We start from the raw sequence: 20278 nt of genomic DNA, 5'->3' as shown, positions 1-20278 counted from the left end.
CACCTGCACACACACATGACTGGCATGCAGACAGGCAGGGTTATGGAGCAGCCCCAGCAGCTGGATGCAGGTAAGTCTGTGGGGGGCAGGGTTGGAGGGCCAGGGCTTGAGGACTATATGGGGGTTAGTGTGTGGGTGCGAGGTGGTGCCTGCCAGTGCTGGGGGAAAACAGTCTGGGTGCCAGGGCTGCAGCAGGGCAGAAGGGGTGGGGGGCAGGCACCTGCCCCTCCGATGGGGGTCCTTTGAGGGAAGCAGGAAGCTCTGTGCCCAGGCTAGCAGCATAGGGGCTGGTGCCTGTGCTTGCAGGGCTGGGCCAGCCAGAAGATGCTGTGTGGGTTGGGCCATGGCCAGGTCGCCTGATGTGATGCCAGAGCTCCTGCCCAAGGCAGGGGTTGCCACAGGCATCCCTTCTTCCCTGCCACCCACACAGGGACTGTTTTCACTCTGCCGTCGCCTACACCAATCTGAGCCACCATGCTCTGGTCCGGTTGGAACAGGGGCAGCTGGGAGCCACTTCCAGCAGGGTTGGGGGGAGCAGGGGGCTGTGGGTCATGGATGAGGGGCACCACCAGAGACTGGGGGGCTGCAGGTTGGGACTGAGAGGCATCAGCTTAACTGGCTGGCAGGACCAAGGGGCTGCAAGTTTGGAGAGAGGGGGCACTGGCAGAGCCAGGGTGCTGTGGGTATGGAGTGAGATGGGAATAATTTCTTCTCCACGTACAAAAGAAACATTTTCTTTATTTCAGTTTAATATCTGGTTCACATCTGGAACTGAAAAAGTAGGGAAGCTTGTATTTTTTCCACAAATGAAGAAAGCAAGGATGAGATCAACTAGTTTTAAAACCTTGAAAGATATGGTGACCAGAAACTCTCAGTTCACTTCACTACCAAGGCAGAAGTCCTTCTTTGTTTGATAAATTTGTTTGCTAAGTGGAAGACATGTTACTAGTAAAATAAAATCTACCTTAAATGTACTGATACAATAGGAAAAAAAAAAAAGATAAGCTTATTAAAACAACAACCTGAAAGTGCTGTAATTTTACATTTAATTGCATTCCAAATTCCATCTGAAGGTAGCCTGACCCAAATTAATTCCACAAGTAAGTAACAATGCCAACCACTATTTTCTAATAAAAAATGTAAAAATTAACAATCTGTAACTGCTTAAATAAAAGTGTATGAAGATGGTATATCCTAGTTAGCAATAAACAATGCTGATCCAAGATAATAAACCTTTTTAGATATATAAAAAACCATCTTAAATAAAATAACACAAATGCAAAACAAAATAAAAAAATAGCAAGCTGAAATTTAAGCTACCGATTTAAAAAAAAATCAGTTTTCTCCTTTCCGCATCTAACTCAAGTGCTGTTCAGCATGGATCAGGTATCCAAGGTGTAGCTGTATTGGTCTATAGGCAAAAGGAATCACCTCTACCACAAGGTCTGATATCTTTTAATAGACCAACTAGATTTTTGCAAAAAAAAAATTCTTTAATTGCCTGAAAGCTTACAATTAAAGAATTCTTTCTGCAAAAATCTAGTTGGTCTAATAAAAGATATCACCTCTACCACAAGGTCTGATTTCATTCAACATGGAAACATTTTCAATACTTTAAGCAAAACTAACAAACTCATACTTTGTAAAACAATCACAAATGCCTCCTCCCAGCAACAGCCCCTGCATCCTGGAGGCAAATTTATCACAACAGAAATGGGAAGGGGTATCAGTGGAGGCAATATGCTACACTGACCGCACAGCAGGCAGAAGCAGTAGAACTACTTTGCTAAAGAACTGGATCCAAAATGAATCGTCACAACTTGTCACCATTTGAGAGACAGAGCACAGAACAACAAGCCTCATCTGCCCTAGGAAGGGTGTCCATTGTTATTCATGGGAATCAAGGGTGCTGCTGATCTAGAGCAGAATGCAGTTCAACTGTAAATGTTGATAGGACCCAAACAGGTTTGACACCATTTCTGAGACTATTTACTAGGCCTGTGTGAAGCAGCAAGTATTTGTTTTGGATTCAGTCAAGAGGGGAGGGAAAGGGAGGAGCAGATCAACGCCCCCACAGCAAGGGAAGGAATGGGGCTGCAGCTGGGACAAGCTGTCCAGCTGGGGCAGTGGGGCACAGGACTTGTGAAGGAGGACTCCCACTACTGCACTCCACCAATCCAGCAGCTGCCCTTCGGGTGGCTCCTCTGACAGCTCTCTCTGCTAGCGGCCCGGGAGGGCATGTAAGCAGGCATGTGCCCTTGGATCTGCATGGGGCAGGCGGGCCGGGCTCCACTTTGCAGGGCAACTAGCCCCAGCCTGGAGCACAGCCCTGGCTCTGCCCACCCTGCAGAGTGCAGTGCAGCAGGGGCTATGGGGGGGGGGGACTGCAGCAACCCTAAAATTCCCCACAGCCCCTACCACCAACCTCACCCCAATCTGGGTGCACACACCCACCCTCACGCTCTGCTGCTGCTCGCCCAGCCGGGGCGCGGCAAGGCAACACCGGGGTTTGTCTGGGAGGCGCAGGAAGGCTGGAGCAGCATCCACCATTGCACGCCGCTTCTCACGGCAACACAGCGACACTGCCCTGTGCCTCCCTGCACCAGCTGGGCGAGCGGCGGGAAGGCATAGCCCTCCACTCCCAGCACCTTCTGCCGCCTATCCAAAACGCAGCCCAGCCCACCCCGTGCAGATCCAGGGGCACTTGCCCACTCCCATGCCCTCCCAGACTGGCAGAGAGAGGAACCACTAGAAGAGCTTTTCCCAGCCCAGCAGTGTGCAGTGCCGGAAGCCCCCCTTCTCAGCTGGGCAGCTTGTCCCCGCCCCAGTTCCAATCCTCCCTTGCTTTTGGGGGTGGTGATCTGATCTGCCACCCCCACGCACACACACACCCCTTCCCTCCCCACTCTGTCCACCACAAGAGACTTACCAGCTGGAGGCAGCTGTGTCCAGCATGGTCAAGGACTGCTGCCTGTTTAATCTATGACCTAGTCTCCAAATTGGGGCCAAATCTCTCCAAATGCAATTGATTTGGAGGCTTCCGAATTGATTTGGACTTTTTAATGGGTCTCCCAATTTGATTTGGAAATTCAGCCACCAAACGAGGCCCAATCTCCTCCAAATAGAAACTGCTTACCCAAGCTTTGCACAGCCCTACTATTTACAGCATGAGTTGGGCTGCATTACTTAAGCCACAATCACTACAAAGGATCAATCTACTGGCATATACACAATCATACTAATGGCAATACAGCAAATAAAAATGGCTTTAAGCTTGAACAACTGGCTATAATTCCCATGCCACCTTTTGCCCAGACTGCCTGGATCACTCTCTTCCACCCGTGGGACCAGAAGGCAAAGGCAACTTATCAGATGAGTTCCCCCATTTTCAGACAGACACCTCAGAGGATCTGCCTACACTGGCATGTCTCCAACTCTCCACCCATTGCACTGACCACAAAGGGAGCAGAACTGGAGGCAGCTTGCCAATAATCAAACAGCAGCACTTATGTCTAGTTTGAGATGAGCTAGAAAACCCTCTGGTTAAAATGCCATTGGCCAGCCCAGCCTAGCACCATCACCGCTAGTACAACGAGAGCTGTCAGAAGTTTAGACCCAACAACCTTCAAGATCTTGGAGTTCTGCAAAAACAAAATCAGCTTCAAAAAAAACCTAAGTTCATGGTCATGACCAAAACCACCAATCATACTTGGTATTCTCATTCCAGTCCCCTGCTTGACTTCCAATTCCCCCCCAGTAGAATTGAAGTGCAACTGGATTAAATGAGTCTGAAGGAATTCAACTGCCTTGTTCTGTCAGCTAACTGTAACTAGTATAACTAGAAAATAGCACAAACTGTGTTTTGACAACTCCTTCCTTGCAAGCAGGAATCAGCAGATTTCTATCCAAAAGGCCACTGAGTACAACATGGCCAAAGACACATGAAGGAGAAGCCACTGCTGAGCCACAGATAGAAGAACATTTCCCCAGCAACTCAGGATAGCCACTTCCATCTTCACCTTTGCCCACACAATAATCCTCCCCTTCCCCCAGCAAAGAGCTAATTATGGTATCAAGTGTGTACTACCCTCACTCCATTTTTACATTCACTCTCTTAAAAAAAGAGGGGAGTGGGGGGGGGAAAGGGACACAGATTTTTTGGTCAATAAATCTGACAAAACCATTATCCTAGGGGATTAAACAAGGAGATAAGAAGTTCAGGGTTTTGCACAAATCATATTAGTTCATTTCTCAAATCCGGGTAATGCTTCTTTTCAAAAGTATTAATTTCATTTATTCTATTTGCTCTCCCTCTATCCTGATAACACTGGCATGCATGGCCCCTAAATTAGATCCTCCTATTTTGTGGGTTATAATCCTCCCTTTCTAGAGTGGTAATGAGATGTCTTCCCTTAATCACATTTATTTCCTGCCTCCCCCATCCAATTCCACGTTGGATTTGTTTTGAAGATTTTGGTTAAAAGCTCACAAGCCTCAAAGTCACAGCTTCCTACTGGGTGGCTCAGAGTGCATGCTGAACAGCCCCAGGAGACTAAGGAGATGGTGGTTTGAGGGGAAACACAGCCCTGCTTACAAAAAGTTTCCTTGTTGTCCAAAAAAAACACACAATGGGAGGGGGGATGGGGAAGAGACTGTGATGAATTAAAAACAAAGAAGAAAGAAAAAAAGATGCTGAGTGCAGGGTGAAGGGGGACTATTCAGAACATGGCCAAGGGCCTAACAACTTGATCAGGAAGACTCCACTACAAGCCCTTTATCCTAAAATAAAGGACTTGAACAAAACAACTATGTTCATTCCTGCCCATATGACAGAACGTTTCATAGGAAGATCAGAGCCCTTTACAAATGTTCATTAAGCAAGAGCCCTGCTGTGAAGGTATAGTACAGTAATACCTCTTGTAGTGTCGCTTAATATTTATGGTATTGGATACAGTTGAACCTGTTGATGGGTATCACAGCCCTGTTGTGCTAGGTGCTGCACATACACATATACAAAATTCCTCCACAGCATTCTGCAGACTGTTTCCATCCTAGCTGATCCCATGCAGTGACTTCACACCTCTGCCCCCTCAAACAGAAGTTTAATAATGCTGTGAACTTCCTGACTGTAGGATTTGTGAAGTTCCAAGTCATACAAATACAGTAACTAAGGCCATTTGTACACGCCACGGGGGTTTACTTCAGTTTAATTCTCTCTAAACTGAAGCAGTGGGTTTTTAAAAACACCACTTCAATTTAGGGCAAAGTAAACCCCTGTGGTGTGTATACAAGGGTCAGGCCCAATCCTTACCTGCCTCTCTAGCGGCAGGGATGGCAGCCTGCCAGCAGGACAAGCAGTCTCTGAGCCATGGGGGACAGAGAGGGGTGCCCCTCCATGGCAACGGCAAGCATCCCCAGGCAGCACTTGCCCATAGGCAGTCCCAGAGGCACCACAGCACAGAGGGAAGCACCGGTCCCCCACAGAGCTCAGGGAGGCAGGCTCCAGAGAGAAAAAGGGGGGGAAAAAAAAAAAAAAAAAAAAAAAAAAAAAATCAGGCTTGCTGCTTTTTTTTTTTCCCCTTCAGTGGAGCCTGCCTGCACAGGGCCCACTGCTTCCCTCCACAGCTGTAAGGTAGCAAACTAAAACACCTTAGACATGTTTTATTTTGTTGCGTCCCAGAGTCATTTAATGCACTTTACGCTGCTGACACGTGTAAACAGTTGCACCATTGAAGAGGTGCAAAAGGGCATTAAACCACTTTAAAAGCCAATTTTTTGGCGTGTACAAATGGCCTGAGGCACCAAAAACTGAGTGACTCGGGCACAGCCACACGAAGAGGTCAGGACAGAGCTTAACTAAAATAGAAATCAGTTTCAGTCTCAACCACAGGCTCCTGCTTTTGCCATTAATTCACCTTTCTTGTCACATCCTTCTAAGTTGTAGCACCAAAGTAAACAATGAATTAATTACATCCAAAAACCTGTGACAGGTACCTTGCCAAAGGGTTAGCTCATAGCCTACTCTGAGGAGGATGGTGAATGGTGTAGTAAGAATGAACTGTCACTTGGCAGAGATACTAATAATAAAATCAGCAGATGAAAACCGTAAAGAACACAAATTAAAATGTCACATGGCTTTCAGCACAACGCAAATTAAATCATTAAAAATATAGCCATTGAATTCAGATTTATTGCCTAAGAGTGGTAAGGTGAAGAAAGACAATTGCCACAGTAGCGGAGATGCCTGTTCAAAAGAAGAAGTGACCAAACTGCAGTGGTGTCAAGGGCATAGGACAGCTCAAGACATGACCACATGTGTAGAGGAAGTAACCTTGCCAACTAGCCATGGCACAACCTTCAACACCTAGAAGATTATGAGCAGTGAAGGCAGATCATTCAGCCGCCCCACCTTTCTCTGGATTCAGTACTAACATGGCACAGAACACCTGAAAGTTTACTCTCCTGGCTTCTGTATGCACGACAATGGGACTCTCAGCTAGAGCCTTGATCTATCACCACCCAGCACACATCATCTCTGCTGTTCTTAACAATTTAGGATGTGAGAGCAAGCACAAGCAGAAACAGCAAACGGCAGACCATGATCCAGAGTTAGTGACAAAAAGAACCAAAAAGAAGTACTTTCGAACAAATGGAATGGGAAGAGTGAAAACAGGAATCTGGCAAGTCAAGGTACCGACAACAGACAGGAAGAGTTTGAGAAATACTTCAAGCCTTCAAATGCTACATGGGAGTTCAGAAATGAGAAGGGGAGAACATTCTAACAAGCAGGAATCACACAGTTTGAGAATGTAGTATGGAGAACATCAGGCTTAAAGATGCCTGGATCTGAAAGGAAATAAACATAGTAAAAGTCCCCAAAGATTAAAAGGCCGCTGCGCTGAACCTCTGGTTTGAGTAGCCAGCTGCCTGGTCCTGACTGTTGGGAGGACAGACAAAGCTACCCAACAGGTCAGTTCTGTCTCAGATTAATTTGCTTTTTCAGCAATAGGCTGAGAGGATTAAACAACAATAAACATAAGCATAGTTTTGGGCCTCAAGTTGCATATTCACCAGTTATCTTTCAGGGGCTACCCAAGAAGCATCTGTTCCAACTTCCCTGGTGTTCGCTGACAGTCAGGCACCTGGGAACTGTACATCCAATATTTTAACATCTACAATCACATTCTGATGCAACAACAGCACAGCATTAAGGGTTATATCCCAGCTCATTCTAGCCAGGAAAAGGATACATTTTCCTGATAGCACCTGACCATCCCATCACATTCGTCCCACGCTCTGTAAGACAGCAGGGCTCTCCTCCCTAATAGTGGCATCGCTCCATTTGGACACCATTGTCCTCCTGGTGGGAATGGTATTAAACACTTTACCTGGCAGCCAAGATGCCACAGCTTCCATGTGCTGCAGATACCAAATATCCCTTTTTTGTTGTTGTTAACCTTTCAAGGGACAGAGGAAGTAATGAGTACCACAGACTAGGGACTAAGTTGAGGCTGCTCAATTCATAACACAAGTGGCATTTAATAACTCCTGTGAGAGACAGAGAGGTTTAGGCCCTCTGTACACAAGGGAGCATATTCTTTGGTTTGTACTTACCAGCTGGGCAGCCCTCTGCCTCTCTTCATTGGTGCTGCTCCTTTCCCGCTGAAGGGCAGTACTCAGGGCCTCACTAGCTGCCTCCCGTTCCCTCTTAGCCAGCCGAAGGAGCTCCTCTTGAACCAGTGCCTGCTCTCGCTCATATCTGCATCAGTGCCAAAGACAGAAGGTGAGCAGCAGACTTCTGGCAACAGGTCACAATTTACCTGGCACAATGCCTGCTTATACTACCACAGCATCAGTTTCTGCAGAACCAGGTGATCAGCAAGTTCAATGCTAACAAAGCCAAGCTACCACAGGACAAAAAGCACACAAATCTATAAAGGAGTCTAACCTGACTAGATTAAGTATTTGCTAGGCATTCAATATCCGAAGAATAAAAGACTTAATATGCTACATGTTAAGCTGATATTCAAGAAATGAGGGCAGGCCACACACTAAGGAGTTAATCTACCTAGCCGACTTCATTCACTACCAAGTCTACCTGGCTCTTTTGCTTAGCTTTCCCTCTCCACAGGGTCAGCAATGTAGATTAGATGAGATCAGGACAGAGCTGAAGGAAGCGACTTTAGAAATTTCTAAGCCAACACTACATGGAGAAAACTTAGCACCCATACATGATTCCCATTCTGGCCCTAGGAATTCCATAAGCACATAACAGGCTAATGAAGGTACAAGATCAGTAGGTCTCTACACCATGCCCTACTTTCTCTGCAGCACTCACTAGACCATCCTTCCAGAAGCAGCTCCATATATCAGAACTGAAGACTGCCAGGAAGTTAGATTCCCCCCATCTCTGATAAACGAAAGTGGCTTTCCAAAGACTCCCCTAGAGATGTAAGAGACATGACAGTGGAGTGCCACTGTTCCACTATGTTTACAAGTGGTGCCACTGTCAAGTGGTCACACTGAGAAAGGACTCATTTCTGGTCATCAAGATTGGCCCTGTGTGAAATGCTACCAAATACTGGGCGCAGTAAGGAGAATGCCAGAGGCAACAAGCAAGAATAGGAGAAAACAGCTAGAGAAACTAGGGGGAAAAAAAGCCATGCACAGAAACTTTCATAATAGAGATCCAGCCTGCTGTGTAGAAGCTGGAGGAGTTCCTACTCCTCTCCATTCTTGGAGAAGCAGCAGAGATTCCTGGGGTTGCTAGAAAGCCAATTTCACAGACCGCATCTCATTCTCCCTGGCAGCTTTACATGCTTTGACACCTTGCAAAATTAAAATGCTTCATAGAGGGGGAAAAAATACCTCAAACCAGCCTTGAAATGTCATGTGGGACAGCAGCAAGAAAAAAAAAAGCCAAAGGAGATACCTAGACAGGCATTATTTCAGATCTAACCACAGAGTCTCACTCAGTATAATTCTTCAGAAGTAACAGATTTGAAACCTAAACCAAAGGTTCTTCAAGCACTTCAGTATCAGTACCAGAGGTTTTCATCTACTTTAGGAGGCAGGAGCAGGTATAACAAACTTTAGAAGTACTGATCACATGTTTTCTTTCACAAAACTTATTATAGGTCCCAAGTGTTCCTTGTGGTCCTTCTGGTCTTCTGTGTTTCTGTGACCACCCTCCAGTTGGTTCTTAGCTCCTTCACCTGCCTTCGCCATGAGTCACATGCTTGCACTACAAGGGTTGTTCCATGATCTCAAATGACACCAAGACCTTACAAAAGACTTACTACACGACTGAAGCACTGAACTGCAAACTTCAGCATTACACACAGCCCAGAAAGAATGTGACAGGACAGGCAGCCATCTTTTGCCAGAAGGGAAAGTTTCCTCACCTCTTGTACAGGTCCTCCTCTGCCTCCGAAGGCTTCTGACCAGAGCTTTTCACTGTTGGTGGCTGGACTCCTGGGAAGAGGAATAGAAGCACATGACTACCGTGAAAGAAACCACAAGCTACCATCATGTCATGAGAATGCATACTAATGGAGGAAAAGGAAAACGCTTAATAAATAAGCAGACAAGGTTCTTTGGATAAATCTGATATCTTTTATTAGACCAACAAAATGTCCTTAGACCAACATGGATACAACCTATACCCCTAATAAATAAGCAGCGTTTCAAGAGCATGGTCAGCACAAGAAACATCTCAAGGGAAATTTGAGAATAAGAATTGTATAGCTAAAAGCTGCGTTCATGAAAAAGTGATAAGCTTCCTGTAGGTAAGTGTACTTAATACACCTTAATCCTGATCCATGCAAACACTCATTCTTTCTGGTCCTACTCTCCACACCTTTTCCCCAGCTCTACCAATGCACCACTCTTGATCCACTCCCTGTAATTACAGCAGGGGCCTGTCGGGAGCAGAGATCAATTTAAAAACGTGGTTTGGGATATTCACTTTTGACGAAGCTTTAGACAACCAAAGGGCAGAATTCTCTGGCTTGGCTCACCATACCCATATTAGTCTGGATCCCATAGACAAAAATGTTAAGAACTGTGAGGGACTGCTGATGAGAATATCAACAATGTATATCCAGATACCAAAGAAAACAAGTTTCAGCCATCTTGAGTGGAAAAGCCAAAGACACCCTTTTCTATAATAAGCCACGACACATGCCATCAAACAGGCAAGTTTTGTCAGTCTCTCGTCCACTCCTGGCAACTTCTGAAATCAGCTCATGACCTTTTCCCTCCTCTGAACATGCAGTGCAACATTCTGTGCTCACAATATTATCCCTCTGTGTCGAAATGAAACAATACAACCCCACCTCAGTCATTTATGACTAATGTCCTTTTCAGACTGAATCTGGATAGCTCACAGGGTTAGGATCCTTAGTGCCTTGCAAAGATGAGGGTTTGCAAACCAACCTCACCCCCACAACAGAACAATCAGGGATAATATGCAGCATCATCAAGCAGCTGTGCAAAACTGCTGCAATGTTCCAGCTGAGTGGAGTAAAGAAGTGCACCCTTACGAGCAAGAGCTGCAGCTGCACATATCATGTCTCACTTACCAACTTGCTGTGAATAAAGCGGTTTGCAAATCATCAGGATACAAATAATTCAGGTTCTGCTGTCCTCTACACTCCCATACTATGTTTCATCCAAATTGAGGAAGCTGGTATTAACACTATACTATAGATGGTGAAAGAAAACAAGTTACCTTACTTTTCTTTGCTTTAAATTCAATTCAGTGACCCAGTGGCAGAGCAAGAAACAGGATCCAGAAATTTCAATTGTTCTAAGTACCATACAGCTAAAAAACCCAAATTAAATCAAATCAAATAAAAGCAACCCTCCACCGACAACTAACTCTCTACCCCATCCCTCCTCCCCACCTCCAAAAAGCCATGAAAGACCTCTCAGAACTACAGGAGGCCTAAACTGTGCAGTTGCCCTGATACACAAGTAGAAACATCATGAACATCATCAAAAGACTCTTCGTAAGAACTACGCCCTGAAAAAATATATATGAAATCCATAAAAGCATCATCTGACTAGTGCTGCTGCTCAGACTAGTTTCAAAACTCTAGGCTGTAGATCTGACACAGACTGGCAATACCTTTAGGAGACTTGGCCTTCTCTTCTGCAGCTAGTGGAGATGTAGTGCCACGGGAGGAGGGAGGAGGAAAGGAAGATGGTCTCTGGTCCCTTGCTGGTTGAGAAGACTCTTTCATTCGGTTTACTACATCTTCAGAGAGCTACAGCAATTATTTGCAGGGAAGAGATTAATGGAATCAGCTCTCAATTTTTACCTTAATACTAAGAGAAGTTCTCAACTGGTTACCTTTTCTTAAACATTGCCACAAACTATCACTAGTTCTGCTATTGAAAAAGCATTAACAATTTTAAATAAAGTCATTTAAACTTTTACAGGCCAATTTCACATTTAGAAAATATGAACACATCACATCATGAAGTGATAAGTCCCCAACAACAGCTTGACTGGAAAACAGGAATGGAGAAGAGACAACTAGAGGAAACAATCCTGTACTGAGCTAGGACTGGATCTTTAGCTGATGTATCACCATCTCTCACTTCTATAATTCTAAGTAAAACTTCCACAAAACAAAATGGAAGGTGGATGGAAAACATATGTGCCCAGCCCTAAATTTATTCCTTTTTTCTGTACCTGGGTACAGATCCTAGAGAAGAAGAAAATGTGCCCCAAATATCATGAAACTTCAATTCATGACAGTCTTTCAGAACGCTGCCAGGTCTAATTCTTCTTCCGATACACTGCATGGTTAACAACCTCATGCCAACCACACCATCCTAATGGACAGACAAATGGGAGTTTTTTTTCCCCCCACCCCCCGCACAGGCCAGTCCCACAGAGACATACTTCAGAGCATGAAGCAAAATACAGAGTTTGGTTGTGCTGCTCCCATGCAGGGCAACAGCATTTAGAAAATCTCTGGTATTTATTTTGTCAATTTGGTCTTGGGTCTTCCAACTCTCCTCCCTGGTGCTTTCCTGACTACTGCAAAACACATGCACATGTAGCCTGCACCCTATCAAGGGACACAGCTACAAGTATGTAAACACATACTGCAAAGCAATCCACATGCAGCAGCTCGGAGGCTTTCTTAAAGACAACAGTCATAACTCTAGAGGTGTTTGTGCATCCTTGGTGAGGGCGGTAGAGAGCATCACAATGTCAACTAGAAGGTTTTTGTGGAGGGAAGCAAATAATTCATTTTGAGGTTCAAGACCAAGGAAGCCTTTTCCATTTCATAGATGCTTAAGACTGGACTTGACTTTGGAGGCTGAGCAAACGAGGAAGGGAGGCCACTGTTCTGGAAACTAGCGATAAAAATACAAGGGCATCTTTCATTGAGCCGAAACCCCCAGAGGTCAAAGGAGTGCTTTGGTAGACATAAGTCAATGTTTCACTCTAATCCTGTCAGCTGAACTGCAAAAATCAAAATAGCAAAACGCCAATCTGTGCTAGGACCCGGAGCCAGGTGCTGACCAGGCAAGTGCAGAGGGATATGGATCAGGATCGGGTCTTTCTCTGTGCAAAGCACCTGAGAGAGAAAACAGACCCTGCCACGGCCAATAACCGGGCCCCATCCACAGCAGGGCAGTTTTGGTGGGCATCCCTTTCTTTAATGAGTGACTGGAAAATAAGTCAGTGAAAGGGAAAAATAAGCAGCAGTAAGGGTGCAACGTTAAGGAACCAGAGCAACAGGAGGAAGAAAAGGAGCAGGGCTGTAGTCACCTCAAATCATCACTAATCCCCAGTGCCTTCTCTGCCAACTGATGCCCGATCAGCCCTGGGATGCAGGGGGTGCCAGTTAGGGGCAAAGGTGCCCTGCCCTGGACACTTCCTCAGCACCACCCCAGCATCAGGCACCAGCACCCCCGCTCCCCAAGGGGCTCCACAGCTCCGGGGCAAAGAGAGGCGGGGAAGGAGCTGAGGGAGGGCCGCACTCCTGGAGGCAGCCATACTGCAGCCCCCTTGCACCTGCCCCAGGCCCAGCCCCGCCTCACCCGCACGCCCTGCAGCACCCGCACGCGCTCCTGCTCGTCCAACTCGAACGAGACCTTCCTGCCGCCCGCGCTGCTCTCGCTGCCGCCCATCCCGGGGCGGGCTCGAGGGTCCCGTCCCCTCCAGGCTCAGGACAAACACCTCCAGCTACCCTCACCCCCACCCCTACCAACAAGCCCGCGCCTCATTGGCAGCTAGCGCCGGAGTAGCCAATGGCGGGGCGCGTTGCTGGCGGCGGCGCGCGGGGCAGTCTGGGAGTTGTAGTTTTGTGGCGAGGGTCAGGCTACCCAGAACGAGGCGGGACTTGCCAGGGCCCTGAGTGGGGGGTGGGGGTAGAGCCAAGTGCAGCCGTGCCCCAGCCTGGGGCCTGCCCCAGTGGTGCTTGGCCGGGGTGTTGCATCCCCCGAGAGCCTGTCCAGTGCTAACAGGAGCATCTTGACTCAGAGATTGCCAACAGGCCTCCACTGTACTCCAACCGCCCTGCCCTGAGCTCTGTGCAACAAAAAGATCTGATTCCATAACAGTTCCCAGTCAAAACTAAGAGCTGGCATTTGTTGAGGGGCAGATGCTGAGGGAGCGGGGGAGATGCATTGGCACGTGCCCCTCTTTGATCTACCCATCGTTTAACTTTGGCTGCCTGACAGCAGTAGCAGCATTTCTACTGGGGCAGGCACGGCCAAGGCCCAGATCTTCCTTTGACACTGTGTTTGCCCCTTCTGCCTGTCTCTGGACCTCATTTCAGCTACGCAGATCTACCCCAAAATAGACCTTGGGGTACAAGAGGGAGGCTGCAGCTCACAACAGCCCACACTGCCGTCTAGGTGAGAGCTCGTGCAGCGGGATGGAGAAGTGCAGTACAGAGCGCCTCGGCCAAGCATAGAGGATGAACAGGCTGGGAAGCCTGATACAAAAGTCTGATACCCCAGTACTGGGGCATGTGGTAGCTGGTGGGAAGCAACAGGGGTGGAACCAGGGTGGGTGCACTGGTGCACCCTTTGCTTCTTGCTCCACCAAAAGTTTAAAACCCACTGCCTGGCAGTGACAGCAGCAGCAGCATTTCTTGCTAAGCAGTACTGAGCGAGTCAATTGACTTGGAGGCTCATTGTCATCTACATGATCCCTTCTAACTTCTTCATTCCACAGCTGTTAATAACCCTCTCCTTTTTAATGGTCTTGATATTCCACCCATCAAGCTAGGCTTTGTTCTGTAGTCTGAGCTGTTCCTGGTAAGGAAGCTGCTATTTCACAGCCCTGCCACTGGGATTTAACTCACTCTGAGTCTGACTTACGTTTGCTTCGTTCTGGAACTGAATACTACTACCCTGGACTCCTAGCATAGTAGTAAAGCTTCTAGTTTATGCTTAACTGGAGAAGAATGCATGTTGTTTTGTATGTGATGTTGTACCTCAGCATCTGCACCCCTCCCTTTTCAGAATTCTAGATGTACACATGCCTGGGGTCTATCAAGGGGGACCTGGCATATAGGAAAGGTCTCAACCGCTGCCTTAAACCTACAGGACTTTTCAATAATGGACCAGTGGGTTTTTAGTCCCTGCTTTCCAGGCCCTTCAGGAGTCCTTGTGCCCAGCTCTCAGCATCCTTGTCACCACAAGCCAGGATTGAAGCAGTGTTTCCTGCAGTCTCTTGAACCTGCTACCAGACACCTGCAAATCCTGTGTCACCAGCCCTGCAAGCACAAGATTTGAGTGTCCCTAGAGTTGGGAACACTGGTGCTGCTCTAATATCAATGTGCAGCTGGTAGTGACCAGGCTGGGGTGAAAGCGTCTCTGCTCTAACCACGTTGTGTAGCAGGTACTGACCAGGCTGGCCTGAAAGAGACAAGTGGGGAAGAGAAAAATTTCACCCCGCTGCTCCCCATCATAATTTTCCTAGGGAATTTGGTTTTTTTGGCGGGGAGGACAGGGAGACCACTTAGCCCTTACAGCACTTCAAGACTTGGTCTCCCTCCATTAATTTGTAGTGATTTTTGGGGAAAAGGCTAAGAAACAGGTGCTTTTAACAGAGGAGGGACATGCCCATAGAGATGAGATGAATGCTCAACAACAAGTGCCAGCAGTGAACACCTAGAGATGTAAAGAGGAAAGGTGTTATGGCAGATGGTGGAAAATCTATTACCATATAAAGAATTTGGTGGGTTTTTCAAAACATTTACAATATTTTAATTTTTCAAGCAGAAATAAGGTAGAACGAACAATATACCTTGGAAGCCTAATCAATGGCTGTTTTAAAAACGGGGAGCGTGATCATCCAGTTACCAAAAACGATGGATTGTACTACAAAATGCCTGTCAGAGAGACTTCTGACAAGAAAACTTTTTTAAAATCTTTACCTGGTCTATAAGAACAGCCTACAAAATGCAATCCTTTTACGCAGCAGCAGAAAAAGAAAATCTGAAACAACTTGAGCTGTCCAGATGTCCTGAGAGTGTAGTATGAAGGGTCACGTTGGTGGTTTCAAAATCTAGATGGCATGCAAAGCTTTCTAGGAGAGATTAGGAAGCAGAGAACTTTGCAGCACGATGATTAATTCTACATTTCTGAGACCTTTTAAAGGTTTAACCGAAGAGAGTTTGGATTTGCTCCAAGGAACAGACTTAGTGCTAAAATGTTGGAACTTGGCATCTCTTCATTTCTTTAATGGAATGCATTTTATTTCGGGGCTATAATTAATTAGACAGTTCACTCACAAACTGTTAATTTAGCAAGATATGCCTATTTAGATATTGCACCATTAATGAGACTAAATACTCATCAACCAGCAAAGAGCAAAGTTCCTCCTAACAAGAAACTGCCATTGTGCTACGCTGTCAGAGAAGCCCCAGGCCCCAAGATGTTAAAGTGATGCCAGCACTCCGGTTTTCCTCTTTAAACACTTAACTATGAATTTCAGTTTTTTATAGCATGACCCCAGCTGGCTTTTACCAGAACCACCACACAATAAACACCCTTCCAGAAATGCATTAAGAAAACCAAAAAAAGAAAAAACCCAATTATTTAGAATTCAAAGTAAATGGTTAGTTATCCAGAACATTTCCCCTTCACATTCACCACAGCTTTTCAGAAGTAACAGTAACTTCAGACATCTCTTGCTGGTCCTGAACATCTTTATTAGGGAGGAAAAAAATGTTTCAGTCCATCAACTGTTCATCTCATCATTATCATTAACATTTTTTGCTTTTGAGACAAATGCACAGACAAAACAAAGGGGGTGGGGAAGGGAGGAGGAAAAATTCTGTCTGGCTGCTGCCTGGTTAACTTGTGTACCACAGGCAGGATACAGTGTGGACGAGTCAGGCACAATCAGGAATGCTTGAACCTGTGCTCCTCAGCTCACTTCTCTGCTCTTGGAGGGCATGCAACTGGATTGTTCAGCTTTCTCTCCCTAGTCCTCCTTCACAGTGTCACCAGTCTTAGTACTTTATGGCTAGTCATGGAGCCATAAAGAAAGATTCCAAGGACCCTAACTCTAAGGATGGTTAATCTCAGATTAAACTAGTTAATATTTTAAGGCCAGGGGACCCCTTATAGCCATATAATATAACTTCCTGCCTTCACTAACCACAGAATTTTACCAAACAGCTCCTGCATTAAGCCCCTGACTTTTGGCTGTGCTGGAACCTCCTCCTCAGGGAGCCATCCAGTCTTCTTTTAAAAACTTCATGCAATGGAGTATCCGTCACAGCCCTGGGCAAATTGTTCCCATGATGGGAACAAGTTACTCACGCTGGGTAACACTTGCACCTTATTTCTAGTCTGAATTTCTTTAGCTTCCATATCTAAGCAGTGCATCGTTATGCTTTTTTTCTTCACTACATGGAAGTGTCCTTTAATTATTTTTCAAGAAGATAATTTTAGACCATAATCAAATCACCCCTTAAACTTGCACTTTGATATTATCAAATAAACTGATGATACTCAGGAGGCAGAAGGGGAAAAAAAAGAGACAGAAACAAAAATATAGTAACTCAGGGGGAGGGGGTAGAATGAAAAGCACATACCTTCTCTCCCAGTTCCCAGATGTGCTTTGGATTCAGCTGATGAGACCAGATAAACCAACACCCTCATTGAGGCCTGAATGTAAAAGAAAGGACCCAAAACACAACATTGCTTGTGTAAAGTGTAAGATGAAAAGTTCACCAGTGTGACAGTGCTCAGGCTTGTACAGTCCCAAGAAGCCACAGGTGTCCCTGTGTGTAAAGACAGTCCTGCCATGGGAGTTCTGGCCAGGCACAAAGGAACCTCTGGGTAGAAACAAATGCAGGATCCCAAACCCCGCAGATTATAAACTCCTGGAGGGCAGAGACCAGCATTCTCTTCTGGCGGTTTTTTTTCCCCCCAGTGGTTTTCATAGATTTCATAGACATTAGGGCTGGAAGGGACCTTGAAAGACCATCGAGTCCGGCCCCCCGCCCAAAGGGCAGGAAGTCAGCTGGGGTCATAGGATCCCAGCAAGGTAAGCATCCAATTTGCTCTTGAAGGTGTTCAATGTAGGTGCTTGAATCACCTCCAATGGCAGGCTGTTCCAGACCTTGGGGGCTCGGACAGTAAAGAAATTCTTCCTTATGTCCAGCCTGAAAAAGTCTAGCAGTAGTTTATGGCTGTTCAACCTCGTCATCCCTTGGGGCGCTCTGGTGAACAAACATTCCCCCAGATCCTAGTGGTCACCCCTGATAAAACTGTAGGTGGCCATCAGATCACCCGAGCCTGCGCTTTTCCAGGCTAAAGAGCCCCATGGCTCTCAACCTGTTGCCATAAGGTCTGTTTTCCTGACCTCTGATCATGCACGTGGCTCTTCTCTGGACTCTCTCAAGCTTCTCCACATCCTTTTTGAATTGCGGAGCCCAAACCTGGATGCACTACTCCAGCTGCAGCTTCACCAAAGCCAAGTACAAGGGGAGAATGAAGTCTCGGGATTTGCTTGAGAAGCGTCTATGGATGCAAGCCAACATTTTGGTCACTTTAGTAGCTGCAGCATCACATTGCAGGCTCATGTTCATCTTGTGGTCACTGATGACCCCCAAGTCTCTTTCTGCCGTACTGCTAGCCAGCGTAGCACTGCCAAGCCTATAAGGATGCTGCAGGTTTTTCTTCCCAAGGTAGAGAACCTTGCATTTTTCGGTGTTAAACACCATCAGGTTCTCGTCCGCCCATTTGCTGAGCCTGTCCAGGTCAGCCTGGATCACCTGCCTGTCTTCTGGTGTGGACGCTTTGCCCCAAAGTTTGGCGTCATCAGCGAACTTGGCCAGTCTGCTCCTAACTCCAATGTCCACATCATTAATGAAGATGTTGAACAATATGGGTCCAAGGACAGAGGCTTGGGGGATCCCAGTGGTCACAGGACACCATAATGAGTGACTTCCATCTATTACTACCCTCTGGGTCCAACCACAGAGCCAGTTTTCCAGCCAGTGGATTGTGGTGGACCCAAGGCCACAGTTGGCCAGTTTCGCCAAGAGGTAATCATGGGATACCAGATCGAAAGCTTTTTTGAAGTCAAGATATATGACATCAATCTCTTCTCCCTTGCCCAAGTGATGGGTCACCTGGTCATAGAAGGAAATGAGATTGGTCAAACAAGACCTACCCACAACAAACCCATGCTGGCTATTCTTTAGGATGTTGGCATCGGCCAGTCCATTAAGGACTCTTTAATAAACTTTTCTAAGATCTTCCCTGGGATAGAAGTCAGGCTGATGGGCCTATAGTTGGCCAGATCCACTTTCCTCCCGTTCTTAAAGGTCGGCACCACATTGGCCTTCTTCCAGTCTTCAGGCACTACACCAGAGCGCCAGTTTTCAAAGATCTGTGCCAGGGGCTGGGCTATGAAGCTCACCAGCTCCTTGAGTACGCTGGGGTGCAGATTGTCAGGGCCGGCTGACTTGAAGGTATCCAGCTTCTCAAGGTGTTCCTTCACAAGGTCAGCATTAATGGAGGGTAGGGGATCTCCCTCACCTGGACCGCCCTGTCCTGTAGCGGGCATGGGCATCCCATGGGACTGATGAAAGACAGACGCAAACACCCATTTAATAGGTTGGCTTTTTCCTGGGCATCTGTTGTCAGTTGCCCCATGTGGTTCAGCAGGGGTCCAATGTTGCCCTGCTTTTCCTCCAGCTCCCCACATATCTGAAAAAGGACTTTTATTGTCCTTGATGCTCAAAGCTAGTTGGAGTTCAGTTGCAGCCTCAGCTTTCCTGGTTTGCTCCCTGCAGGACTGGTTAAGTGCATGTAAGCAATACTGGTGCACTGCAGACAGAAGCAGAAGAAAATACATTTCATAGACATACTCCAAACCTCTTGCATCTCAGGAATCCAGGGGAGAGTCCAACACCCTTTCCCATGTGCAGGGAAATTGCTGCTGTCCTGAAAGGAAGCTTGGAGAGATCTCTGCCTTCTCAATGCCCAGATTGTATGAGAAGAGGGCACACGTTCCAGGTCCCAAGAAGAGACAGAGCTTGCCTTACCTCTGTCTGTGGCACTCCTTACACTTGGTTTTCTTTCCACGCCTGTTTGAGTGCCTTGCTACCCTTCGGCAGCCGTTTCGTCATCTGCAATTGGCAAAGTTTAGGTAACAAATAGAAGTTGTCTAGTTGGACTTTGGAGCCCAGAGGACACCCATGCTGCACCCCAAGATACTGAGCCTTTGCCTTAAACACAGTGCTCAACCTATCAGGCCTCTCACTGCCCCATCTAGAGCACATACTATCCAAAGGTTTGGAAATTTGGCAGCAGGGGAAGAGCAATTAACACTGCCACCACTCCCCACCAGCAAATTTTTCAGACCTATGGGCTGGATGATGTGGCTCCGAAGGCCAAATCTGGCCCATGGGGCAGGGGTTGAGCACCCTTGCCTTAACACTACTATGCATCTATACCCACATGCCAAGGCAATCTGCCTCTACAGTCCCTGCTTCTACCAGGTCTACCCTAAACTGCTGTTTTGCAGGTCCTCCTCCAGGAAAAGGGACACACAACAGAAAAGGGGTACACCAGTACCTCCAGGTTAAATGGGGTACCAAGCTTCTTCCAAGAAACCAATAAGACCAGCCCATCAGGACAGGGTATTAGATCTAAGCCCTGAAAAAGCATAAGGTTAGTTAGAGAAAGTCTGCAGAGAGTTGCTTGTAAATGGATCTTAGAAGTAATGAGTATTTAATAGAACTGTTTGAAGATGGTTAGGGCGTGTCACACTGGCTTT

At 46.7% G+C, this 20278-nt stretch overlaps 1 protein-coding gene across 4 annotated transcripts in view; it reads right to left on the bottom strand.

The window, feature by feature from the left end:
- Nucleotides 1-13237, bottom strand: part of CHCHD6 (coiled-coil-helix-coiled-coil-helix domain containing 6) — a 195738-nt gene extending 182501 nt beyond the window's left edge. For all 4 annotated transcript variants that reach the window (XM_090021702.1, XM_090021703.1, XM_090021705.1 and 1 more), the window contains exons 1-4: nt 13066-13237; nt 11132-11270; nt 9405-9474; nt 7615-7759 (exon numbers count right to left, since the gene is read on the bottom strand). In XM_090021702.1, coding sequence (XP_089877828.1) covers nt 7615-7759; nt 9405-9474; nt 11132-11270; nt 13066-13155 — 444 coding nt within the window. In that variant the 5' untranslated portion in view covers nt 13156-13237. The remainder of the gene's footprint in view (nt 1-7614; nt 7760-9404; nt 9475-11131; nt 11271-13065) is intronic.
- Between the last annotated feature and the right edge of the window lie 7041 nt (nt 13238-20278).

The sequence above is a fragment of the Crocodylus siamensis genome, chromosome 11 (genome assembly GCF_052110815.1).
Source record: "Crocodylus siamensis isolate JL-2025a chromosome 11, ASM5211081v1, whole genome shotgun sequence".
NCBI lineage: Eukaryota > Metazoa > Chordata > Crocodylia > Crocodylidae > Crocodylus > Crocodylus siamensis.
Note: the sequence above shows the minus strand (reverse complement) of the source record. Positions and strands in the feature narration are given on the sequence as shown.